General features: G+C 49.2%; 1 protein-coding gene across 1 annotated transcript in view; it reads right to left on the reverse strand.

The window, feature by feature from the left end:
• LOC139101423 (neural cell adhesion molecule 2) overlaps positions 1 to 12,574 on the reverse strand; it is a 188,342-nt gene extending 175,768 nt beyond the window's left edge. Inside the window, exon 1 of the mRNA XM_070654559.1 lies at positions 11,662 to 12,574. Coding sequence (XP_070510660.1) covers positions 11,662 to 11,785 — 124 coding nt within the window. The 5' untranslated portion in view covers positions 11,786 to 12,574. The remainder of the gene's footprint in view (positions 1 to 11,661) is intronic.
• Between the last annotated feature and the right edge of the window lie 272 nt (positions 12,575 to 12,846).

Genomic DNA, 12,846 nt, shown 5'->3' on the forward strand with positions numbered 1-12,846 from the left:
ATTTCCAACTGAAAATGTAAGTATTGTCCTTAATGATGTTTTGTGGCAACTTCCGGCGCGGCGGATACGTCGCGCCGCTAACTTCGCGACTGCTATAAATCTGCTTACGGGATTCACGGGGCGCTCGCGGACCGAATCAGCAAGGCGGCAGTCTAGCAGTCAGCCGGGAAAATGCACGGCGAGATAATTTCCATATCAAAACGGTAACGCAGTTCCGTAAATCTGTCGGCGTTTCGCTGCCGTCGAATAACCCACCGCCGTCCCGATGCGGCCAGTTACTCCGTAAACGAGGACAAACCGGCGTAATTGCGTTTTGTTCATAAATCCGAGCGGCGCGCGTACGTTTTTCCGCGCGGAATAAAAATACAGCGCGGGGGAGGGTTTCATTTTTATCGCCGCGGGAATTGAAATTATCTTCATATTTTTTAAAAATGCGTTCAACGGCGAGCGCGTCGTTCTACGCAACGTGGAAATACGTCATTGTGCAAACATCACGTATCCCGCAAACGCGTCTCGCGTTTCTGTAGAGATAATTGATAAAAATTATCGCGAATTACAATCGAGAGAGCGCGGAAACAAATTATTATCGGTAAGTCTTCTCGCGAAGTGAGGAGAGTGCTTGGTGAACGAGGCGCGAGAGAGTCTTGGATCTCGGTTCTTCCCAGCGATTTCTTACCGGCGACCTTCGCTCGCGGAAGTCTCGCGCAAACTTCGCGATTGGGGTAAACTCACTTTCGGAACTCGTCGTCCGCCGTTGAATGAGCGGCGGCGGGTTCTCGACGCGATGGCGGAAGCTGGACCTAACTCGGTTTCCATCGAAAGTAGGAAACACGCGCTCGCCTCATTAGGTAGGCAAGACGAGTAGAAGCGAAGCCGACGCGGCAATAATAGCGGCGACGCTTAAGCACTAACTTTTACGCCCAACTCCGCGGAATACTCGGGCCGCATTAAGACTTCAGGCGGGGGCTATTATCGCAACGCGTGCTTGTTAAGAGAGATGGGTCGCGTGCTAGCCGGCAATTCCGTACTTCTATTAATTATACAGAGGGCCGCGCCGATTCTCCGTACATCCCGTACGAGCAATTTCCAGCCCGCGTGGAAAAACTCTCGCCGATTTCGCGCGGATGGACCGTCGACCCGGATGATCAACGGGAGCAAACACGAACGCGGAAAAACAATAAGCCGGCGATAGTCGTTTCGAGATTTAAAAGTATGAGCTGCACGCACGCGAGGCGGAATTTATCGAAAAGCGATAAATCGCCGTTTTTTTTTTTACGTTAATTCGTTCGTCGCGAGATGCGACTTTCCCTCTTCTGAGTTTCTTACAATTTTCCCCCTCGAGTCAAACTTGTGCCTTTCATAAATTTGTAGATCGATTCGCTACCGCACAAAGTTCTATTTCACGAGTTAACAAAATCCTTTTGTTAAACCGGACTAGCTTGCGTTGAATGTATCCATTTTACAGTCGACTTCGGCTTTAGCTGGAGCTCGAAAAGGTTCGGAGATTGAATAAGGTTTTACGAGTCGGAAAAGATGATTCGCATTCAGTGTTGCAGAAACGGGGTGTCCGGGGAGGGGGGAAGATTTTTCGAACGTTGACGTAGCGCGCGTCGCGGAGCCACGCGATCTTTAAAATCACAATTTTTGATCGCCCTAATAAAAATCTCGGATCGAGTCGACAGGATTTCTTTACCTCGCGCGCACCAACGTCATTCTCAACTCGTCTTGTCGCGCCGGGACGAGACTTCGAGGAGGCTCGAAGATTCAATAACGTTTTACGACCCTGGAGGCGATTCTCTCATCGGGCGTTGCGGAAGCGATTCCGAAAACTTTCCACGATGTGGAGGGCCGCGCCGAGAACAATGCGACGCGAGGACGCATTACGCTCGTAAAAGAGAAACGACGCGACGATGGCTCGTACGCGCTGGCATCCCTTATCCGTAATTTACGTCCTTCGGAACGCGCGTAAGGGTCGTCTTAAAGACGTTCTAGATTAATACAACGCGACCGCAGCCCATAACGCGATAGCGACATCAGCCGAGTAAGCACCCTCACGCGGGCCTCTGGGCCCCTGACTTCGAGAGAGTGCCTACGGGATATGAAGATCGTTCCGGATTTGGGGTGGCGGGGTGACACGGCTTTTCCCTTGCGTAACATAAGCGCGCCCGAATAATGCCGCCGGGTCGTTCACGCCGGGGAGTCGTCGATCGACGGCCTCCGAGCGGCTGATTGGAATTATCGGCGGGTCGCCGCGCGACCTCGTCGCCAAGGAGCCGCGATCTCGGCCAGATAACGGGAGATAAAGGAGATGCGACTGACGTCGAGTATGAGCTGTAAGCCTTCCGAGATTCCATATCGGGATGGAATCTCAATGGCGAGTTACGGCGATTCCATACGCTCTCCGCAAACCATGGAAATAGTGATATGCGAGCTCGATGTATCTTTCGTACGAATGCGCCGCGAAGTTGCAAAATCAATTGTTATTTACGCGCGGAATATATCAATCGCCCGTTAATGTTCGATCAATTAATAGTAAATGGGCTTGTTGGCCCGCGAAGTAATAAGCGTGCGAAAATTGCTAGTAACCGTAATCAAATCAATTTGTACAGAAAATCTATAGTATTATTTTTTTTTCTTTAATTAAAAAATTAAAAAAAGACGTTTCTTTCTACAATGTGTATAAAATACTGTATATTTTTCGCACGAAAATGCGCGTACGATTCACGGCGCGCAATAAAGCACCTCGGTGTAATTTTATGGTGAGTACATTGTTGCACAATGGCACACGTAATTGATTACACAGCCCGTAAATTCTCGTTCTCGCTACCTTTAATTCCCGAGTTCCGCCGATTCCGGGGTAGGCGAATATACGCCAGAGATTGCGAGAGTATCGATAACATACCGCCTTAGGTCGTCTCGCGTCGTCGTTTGCCCCTAAGTGGCAAACTCGCTCACTTCTCTTGTGTCACGGGAGCAATTGGGTGACTAAAGCACCCGAATAAATGGATAAGAGCAGGTAAATATATTTCGACGGAGGGTATTTTCGCGTCCCTGGGAGAGTACGTGCAGTCGTTGACCCAAACTACTCGACGTATGCGTAGCCGTTCGTGATGAGGAACATAAAGAAGCATGAAACGACATAAAAGATGTAGATAAGATGTAAAAAAAAAAAGGAGGGGGGGGGGGAAGAGAAACGAGAAGCGAAATACGTTCAATGCGGAGTAAAGAAACTGATCGTAAACAAGTAAGGCGACCGTAACTATAACAAAGAGACAGAAAGTGCACAATATTTTAATCAATATATCTTCGATAATCTCGGTTGTCTCGTTGCGCCTTGTTCTACATTTCCTTTTTGCGCTTCTTACGAAGCACTCCGTTACGGGAAACGGACTCCTCGTAGCTCAAATATTGCGGTTGTCGCGGATAATCGCGTGCGCAATTGCCAGGTTTGGATCACAGCCAGACGTGTAATATTCATCGCTCGGCGGCGCCCGTGCCGCTAAATTAGCGACGGTTACGACGTGCCTGAGCAAACTGTTTAGGCCCGCTTTTATATCCGGCGATTAAGGGGGCTTTCAACCGGGGAGTGCTCTCACGAGCCACCAGGAAAGGGCATTGCATTGTTTTATGAAAAGTTGCTGATGGATGGATGGATGGATGAAGATGCCGAGGGGTCGGACCGCGCTCGTAACGTTTTTTTATCAGCACGTCGAGAATATTTCGTCTCTCTTTTTTTTTATATTTTTTTTTAAAGTAATAAATGCATTTACACCTCTACTTCGCGCCCAGCGGCTTTCATGTCGCGCTCGATTTATTCAGCGGCGGTGGAATCCTTCGCAAGTCTTAATTCGGAGCTCGTCAAACGATCGCAGGGGATTAAATTAAATACCTAGTAATTGTAAATGTATACGTGACACGTGGGCGAGAAAGATCGTACAAGTCGCGGACACATCGTCAACTGCCCGTTTATAGCGTTTTCCAAATATCTATTAATTGCATATAATAATTAACAAGCAATAAAGTGTATTGGCAGGATTTTATACGTTCGATAGAAGTCCGTGTTGCACGTTTCGATATCAATTATGTTCCAATTACGAGACACTCCACGTCGTCGTTATCAGCCCGCTCTCTCGCTCTCTCATCCTCCTCTCTCTCTCTCCTTCTCTTTATAACTTTGGTGCTATATTAATAGACGTATAGATACAGGTATCGCGCGCGACAAATTATTGGCATTTAATCACAACTTAACACATCAATAATAATTTCCCTCCCCTACCCTCTCGATTGGAAATTGTTACGTCGGAATTAAATATTCTTAACAAATATATTTATTTCCGTTACAATTTAATTCCATTAGATAAACTGGCTCGCGCGCCCGTGCTCGTTCAAAATCGCACGCCGAATTGTCGCGCAGACGGAGAAATAAAATTACCGAACGGGTTTTATAAAATTACGAAGAATTTGCGCCGCGCTAGCTGCGGGGGAATTATTCGACGCGGAGATGAAGGTACGATTGTTTAAATGAAATTGCCGAGTAGTGAAGAACTCGGCGAGAGTAGTTCCGCGCGTCGATGAGAACTTATTGGATTTCTACGTCGTATTACGAGTTAATTTCAAAACCGTTCCACCCTACGACAGCGGGGCGCAAACGGGCCCCGGCCGTAAAAGACATTAATGCGTGGAGAACGGTTATTACAATTATTGAGGCTGCCAAAACGAAATTATCGCACGCTCAACAATCGAGCGCGTGCAACGCGAACTTAGTTTTCCCACGACATGTTACAGGTTAATTCGGTTAATTGCAAAGCTGGCAGTGTTCTTGTTACGCCGGATGATTCCATCAGCTTGAATTTAATGCTTTGTAACTGCGAAAAACATCTCGCAGTTGTTTCCGGGTGGAATGAAAGCGCGTACTTTCTTCGTGACGATTATCGCGCAACATTAGACTCAACATTGAAAGGCATATAATTTCGTTTTCATAATTACCCCCGGCGTTCGCATTTTACAATTGTCGGGTATTTATGATCCTCCGCCTGAATCGTTCGCGCTGTATTTCGGCGATTCGCGCCCGATCGGCAATCGTCGATAGACAGGCCGGGTGGAGCGTTCGTTCGAGAAAGTATTTCAACTCAATAACCAGCAGATAACACAGGCATTAAACGATTACCGAGTTTTAAACGAAGTTATCGAAAGTTAGGCGCGGCGAGAGCGCTCTCGGTCGGAGGGGGGAGAGGATTTAATAATGTTTCGCAATATACTGACGGGCGATTCACAGTTCGAGACCGATTTGCATTATCACCGTGGCCGGCCCCCGGCGGACGACACTGCGCGAGCAGTCGTGAAATTTATTAGCGAGCGACCGGAGAGAGAGAGAGAGAGAGAGAGAGAGAGAGCGGAATCGAGCTGCAGGGAACATTCGCGAGGATTACGATTGCGGGAAACGTGTTCAGCGCTTCGAAATCGTTCGCACGGTTACGGCGAGCGGCGTCGTAAACGACAGGGGGTGGGAACAATTCCAGCGAATGTCGCAACGGCGAGGAATTATTCGACCGTAGTCGCAATCGCGATTAATGCCGGCGATGACGCGAAACGCACGGCCGATACGCGCCTAAAGTACTCGCGGCAAGGAATAACGGGTTAGGTTCGGAGGCTGCGCCTGCTCGTGAAAATCGTCGGCCGACGGTGTCGATTAATCGAGGCGTCTCGTGGGCGCACGCAGATTTGATATCAACGCGCGGCTCGATATCACACTCCCCGATCTAATCCATTAGCCGCGCTTACCGCACGCGAGAAACCGAGCCTTTGGGCCGATTTATTAAGAGCGCCGCGGCCAAACGTGAATCAAGCACAAAAGGCACACAGGTGTGTAACAGACATTTCAGTGTCGGCTGCACGGGTCCTTTGATCAGCCGATGCGCGCCTCCGCGTGAATTAATCTACGGCACCTAGGGTACGGAAGTGTATAGATACCTCCCTTTCGGACTGTAGAGAATTTGTCTATCTTTTTGCGCGATAAAAATGATAATTTTAACATTTTATATCGTAAACGTGCGGGGAGAGGCGCGTTTGTGCCGCGCAATTCGGGGACCCGCATTGAATTTCAATGAGGGGGGTTGCTGGCGCAGTAAGAGTAACGCGCCGCGTGAATTTTGTCCCGCGTGACATACGAGGGGCTTAAACAATTTTTTACGCCCCTCGGGTTCTTACCGTAATAAAGATGTCGTCCGCGCGACGATGGGAAAATCGATAATTCCGTATAAAACTAATTTTTATGGCCGCTGCGGTTGACAGTGATAACGTTTCAACCTGACAGTTTCCTCGCCGGTGTCACCGATACGCGCGAGATCGATTAATTGACTTCCGCGTATTTTTTTCCCCCGCGGCCACCGAGTTCGGCCGTAACCCGCGGCGATAACAATCGGATTGTCTTACGTCACCGCTTGAGAAAATGGAGAACGGCGGTCTCGCGCTAAATTGCCACCGTTGCCGGGATTATTTTTACCTCGGCGAAGCACTTCGCCGACTAATAATACTTCCATTGATTGCGATTGCGCTGCAACGAATCGCGCAATGAAATTTTCAACCCGAAAATACGACAGTATGATCGAATATCGACAACAATAGTAATTGGCTCGTCAACGTCAGCGAGAATCAATTTGAAAGATTCCGCGTGTGAAATTGAAAAAGTTTCTCCACCTTTATCTCTGCTAATTGGAACCCGATATACAATGTTAATGTTGGCATTGTCATTTTTTTTCCCCCCCGTACGTATAAGCATATTATAGAAACTTGTGAATATATACATGTCAATTAGTCGGCTGACACTTCGTCCGGCGCTCGATTAAAAAACGCTAATATACCTTTATTTCGCACCTAAAGCTTTATTCTTCCCTCCTCGCTCTACGTTACGCGAGCTCTAATTTTTAATGTATCCCCGGACAACGGCGGGGCCGCGAGTTTAATTTCAGAGGACACCGGTCCGCTTTGATTCGGGTGTGAGAATTAAAAGCGCCGAAGCGCGCGGTGCGCTAATAATCTCCCGCGAAAAAAAAAAAAACGTAAAAGTCGAAAGAGGCTGCCGGCGCGGGAGATAAAGTATTCCGCTCCCCTTTTCTCCTCCGTGCCGCCTACGTTTAACATCGCTATAAACGGCAAGGAATTCACAGTGACACCCCGTGCACGTATGCCCAAGTAGTGCCTCGCGCCCGTAAACAAAGTGAAGTATATACGACTGACGTGCGAGAGCTCGAGATCGAATACAGGGCTCGTGTATGACTCGCAGCGGGGCCCGCCGTCATTAAAATTCAAGGGAGATTGGTTTTGATCCGGCAAATCCCGCGGAGAAGCCAGGCGAAACTGTTCCAACAGACGAAAGCCCCTCCGAGCCGCGAGGTGTCAGAAATGCCCGGAACTTATCGTCGACCGGCGGAAAGGAACGTCCCGCGTTTCGTCCGATGGTGCTCGATTATAGCAGCCAGATCGCGTTGTCGATAACGCAATCGGCGATCGGAGATATTTTCTACGTTTTCGATGCGGTCTCTTAATCTCGTGCCGAAAGGGCGGCTTCTTTTCTCCCGGAGATCGTTGAAATTAAAGACTTAATTCGTTTATAATCGGAGATATGAAAACAATGTAATATTAAAAAAAAAAGTATTAGACAAGTATACGTATTTTAAATTTTTATCTGTCCGCTGAAAAGTTAAAGACACGTTTCCGTAGTAAGAAGAGTTAAACTGTGACCCCGGCGACCGAGAGGAAATTTATAGATCTCTCTATTCGCCCAAGGTTTACATTTATAAAAGATTTAAATTGTTTGCGCAAAATGCCACCGGCTCGTTTATCCGCCGTGTGTATCAAGTGATACGTACGTAACTTTTTCACGGACCTAAATGCGATTGACAGATAAACCGGCGTGCACTCAGGTGCAATTTACAGAAATTAGACATTTGTTTCGTCATCGTTTGTAACAAAAACGCGCATTGCGCGCGAAGGGACAACGACATTAATCGTATTGAGCGATTACAGGAGGGCATGAAATTCATCTCGCTTTGCGCTGCAAAACGGCAATACGCGGAACAGTAAGTTGTTTTTTTTTTTTTTTTTTTTTTTTTTAATGGAATTGAAAATATCATACGAATATATCCGCGCGCGATAAAAACGACATTTCGGCTTTAATATCCGGTCCTCCAGCCGTGTCAATTACACGTCTTTATTCTTTTCGGGGTTGGATATGTCGAGCTACGTCGCGAATAAATGAAGATAATCAACTGCGCGAAGGGCGCGACGTACCCTCTGCACAGCGTGGCACTTTTAACTTCGACGGTTCGCAAGGTATCCGCAGTGAAAATCCACCGGCGGCATTTCAGCGTAGAATTAGAGCGTAAGAGAGCGGATACGTCGGTGCACGCGCGAGCACTATCGATCATCGGGGCCGACCGTGCCTCTCGGGCACGTACAGGATTCGCCGAAAGTGTTTTAGAAAGCGTTCTTTCGGCGGTGACGTTAAACGAGGGGGGATCGACCTTACGTCGTATTTGACCTGGCGGATGGGGGCGAGAGCTCGCTTTAAAATTCGACCGGGCGCATGGCGGCCACCGGATGAGAATCTGTTTGTCGAGAGGATGAACCGACGTCGCCGTCGCTCCGCTGGAAACACTATAACTCCCGGCATGACGCCCTGACGTGATCCGTCTGTATGATGAGTTGCGAGAACCGTTGGCGGTGATAAACGTGTAGCGGCGGCTTGTCGTAACTTTTTGACTTATGACAAAACGGAAAAGGGGGACAGAGGGAGACGGGACCCTGTTGCCATTTCAGCAAATTTTGATCCGTCCTGGAATTAATCACCACCGGCGGTAAATAAGCCCGACCAAATTTATCGTTCGGGACGTGGGGAAAAGGCGGAGGGGGAGGGGGCGGGATATTAACGCGTGCGGAATACGCTTTGATGCACGTGTAAATGTGCATTATAGGTATTGCGAATCAACGAGGCCAATCATTAAGCATGACAGAACTAATTAACGGTAGATACACCGACTCACTATTATCGAATAGAAATAATTCGTTGTTTTGTTCGTTGATTGACAATAACATATAATCCCGAATAAAATCGCTTAATCGTAATGGACAGGGAAAATATCCCCCCGTAGATGGTATTCGCCGAAACTTGGGGGAGTGTGGAGAATAAAATAGGCAACGCGGGCGAGAAAGGATGAAACTTATAAACTGAGAGGCTTTCGTAGCGAAAAAATTCAATCAGGCAGATGAATTTTACGCGCAGGAGAGATTCGATTACGGAAATATCTTCGCAAGCAAAGAGCAAAATTTAAAGCTCGTTCGGAATGTATGGAAATTCTTTTTTCGCGTAACGTGACCGCGAATTGTTTAAAACGGAGAAATTATCGTGAAACAACTTTGTTAATTGAGTAATTAATGTTATTGCTGTAAGCGAGAGCGCGAGGCACTTATCTGTGACCGTGTAACGTTACGCTCCGCGTGGCAAATCCCGATGTATTTTTCGCGTCGGCGAAGAGAATCGCGTCGGCATTAAATACTCGATCGCAATCGCATCGGAACGCGATTTCCCCGGCTATTTGGAACTCCGCGCTTCGTCGCGGCCGTTTATCTTTGGCCCGCTCGACAGCGACACCTAAAACGGAACATCTCGTGCGAATAGCAGTCGCATTCCTTTGTAGGCAACAACGACGCCCGCTTATGCATTCGAGAAGAGGAATCAACTGAATACCAAGTAAGGAAAGCCAATCGCCCGGTCATCCACATGCGAGATTCTAACGTTTCACTAAAAGCCAACCGCGAATTTCCTCGATTCACCTCGAGTAACCAGAGTAAAATGCTCGTCTTTGATGCGATCCGAGTGTGTGTGCGCGCCTCTGTGCGCAAATGATACGTCTTTAACCGGTAATTTATTGCAATCTAATAAACGTTTCGCGAGTTACGCTCTCTCATCCGCAAACGCATTAGCTTTGCCTGTATATTTTTTCCCCCCAATAAAAAAAAAAGTATCTCGACTCGTAACAAAACGCTACGAATAAATTTTTTTGTATCTCATTAATTACTCGTCTAATCAATTTCTATCGGTACACAGAAAGAATTGTAGAACTCACTGCGAGATATCATTATTAATTGCACCGCTTCATGTATATTCATCTACTTCAAACAGATTGAAGTAAATATTTCACGAAAGTCTTATATTAAGTGAATCTTGATTAACTTCCTCCAAGTTGCTAGTTGAAATTATACAGCAGAGGAAATCTGAATGGCGGCGCCGTTAAGATTATCACGGCGATCTAGCGAGTCTTTCAAGCGGGTTCCCTCGGCCACACTTTGACATTATTAACACTTCCGTCGCTTACCGAGGACCGCGCTAATATCTTTCATTCCAATGAAAAATCCCGCCGGCGGTAGTTAAGTTATCCGCCCTCTCCGCGTTGTTAACGCGGCGAAAAACTTTCCGGGGTGATAATTAACCGATCGATCTTCACGTCGTGTGCAACAAGCGTCGAACTTTCGGCGATGACACGTCGAGTCTGCGACGGTAATCGAGAGCGGAAGCTGCGTAGGCCTCCGCCGGCGGATTAAGAGTTCGCGAGCTTCTATCCGCGGTGACAATAGAGTCGCGTGTCAAAGAGCGAAGTTTGATCCGTTGCGGATCCGCGCGTCAAACTCGACTTGTCGCATTTCGGGATTGTTGCGTCCCGACAGCCCCACTCGTTACGCGCACTGCTCCCGTCGCCGCTTTTTGACGGATTGGTTTTTTTTTTTTTTTCTTTCACCTCCCGTCCGTCATCCGGACTGTTTTCGCGTAGTAATGAGGCCGATACGTGTCGCTCTCGAGGGGGCTTCGACAGCGCCGAACGAGGGCGATGCTCGACAACGTATGTCGCGCGATCGTATTTGCGGATGACCGACGGGGGCGGCGAAGTAAGTGGCGATAAACGAGCCGCAGTGTTACCGATATGCAAACATCGAGCCATCGACGGGCCGCACAGCCTCCGAAAGCGGCATCCGAAACTACCGTCAAAGAGAGAAGGTCCGCCTTTGATCCGTCGGTGTTAAAATATTCGCCATAAGCTGGCGTCCGGCGCAAATTCGGTCGTTTGCACGTCATAATTAAACGATAATAAACGAGAGCTACGTGACGGGACCGTGCAGCCTCCCGGAAACGCGCGTTTGATCGCGAATGGGTGAAATATCTTGTTCCGGAAAACAATGCAACTCTCGATCAAATATTCAGCGCAGAATCAGATACGTTTCAACGTGACGAAATTTCGTTAATGCTGGCGCACTAAATCATTGAACGGCTTGTCCTTCAGCGTGTAAAAAAATATTTTAAGATACTTTTTTTCCCGAAAAATTATCCTACGGCTTTCTCGCCAGAAGCAGAGCGAGCTGTTCAAACGTTTTCCTTCGCCGTACGGTATTAGCTATAAGTCGACCTTACGAAACTAATTTCGTAAGAACATACAGAAGACTCCGGCGGAGTCGGTCGTGTAACTTTCACCCTCCTGAAAATTTCAAGCCAACTCGTTCCATAAAGCAAATAGCCGGGGAATGATCGGTGGGAATTGCGAGCGGCGAAAGCCCGGTCGGCCCCGCGGCAAATGCGATAAAATACAGCAACAAAATTCAACAACCACTTACTGTCTTTCACGCAGAACGCGCCAATAATCCAGAGCGGAAAGAGCGGCACGACGAGCACGTTCAAGTGTCTCGCGTTCGCGTTGTACCGTAGACTCCTGCCGTCGCGCGGCCGAAAGTAAATCATGATCGTTCCACGTGACGCGGCACGATCATAGCAACACCGATCACCAGATAACGTCGTCGTCGTCGTCGCCGTACATCCACCCGCACTGTCTGAACGCACACTGATCCGACGACCGGAGTCCTCCGTTCCTCCGCGTGACGCCTTACTCCAGCCCGGAGACGTCCGGACGGCGCGCTCGCCGGTTATCGCGCGCGCTGTGACGGCGCATCGCTCTCGAAATGCGTCCAGAAGCGGAAGATGAAACGCACGGACGGACCGAGCACCGAGAGCGTCGATTCCGCGACATGCGGCGTTGAAAAAGATCGCGCGCTGGACCGGACTTGGATTCGCGGCGGGCGATCTTCTCGCGGAGATCTCGGACCAAGCTGACCTCGCGATCGCGCGCGATTTCACCGCGGAATCACATCGTCGACCCGTCGCGCACTTCGGTACCACTCTAATATCCTCTGTTCGTTACTTTTCCTTCCTCCCGGTCCCACACTCTGTCCATTCACATCGTTTTCTTCCCGCGACTTCCACCGTCGTCTTCCCTTTCCGATTGCGTGTTTTTCCTTTTTCTTTCTATTCCGCGCTACCCTTACAAGTTTTCCGACCGATTCTTTTTCCGCTTCCCCGGAAGACCCTCGGCAACTTTCTCACCCCTTACGCGGGCGAACTTTCCTCTTTTTCTTCGGCCGGCGTTCACTCGCGTCCCCGATGACACGTTCGATCGGCACGTTCCAGCGCTTCGAGCACGGCGACGTGATGCGCGCCACTCACAGCGTCAGCGTGATTTCGCACTCCCTCCACGACTGTATCGGGCCGAGCCGTGTGCGGCCGCCGCACACCGCCGTTCACCTGCTGCGGCCACCGCTGGTGCCGCCACCGACGCGTCGTTTCCGCCGCCGCCGCCGCCACCAGTCGACGTCGACGTCGCGGGGTCGTCGCCGGCGTCGTCGTCGCCGTCGCTACCACCACCAGCCGTCGCCGCCACCGCCGCCACCGACACCGTCGATCGAAAAGAGGCCCGTGTTGTACGCGCCCGCGCACACGCTTTACCTCGCATGCGTATTGAACGCGAG

The sequence above is a fragment of the Cardiocondyla obscurior genome, linkage group LG03 (genome assembly GCF_019399895.1).
Source record: "Cardiocondyla obscurior isolate alpha-2009 linkage group LG03, Cobs3.1, whole genome shotgun sequence".
In the NCBI taxonomy this organism is placed as follows: Eukaryota; Metazoa; Arthropoda; class Insecta; order Hymenoptera; family Formicidae; genus Cardiocondyla; species Cardiocondyla obscurior.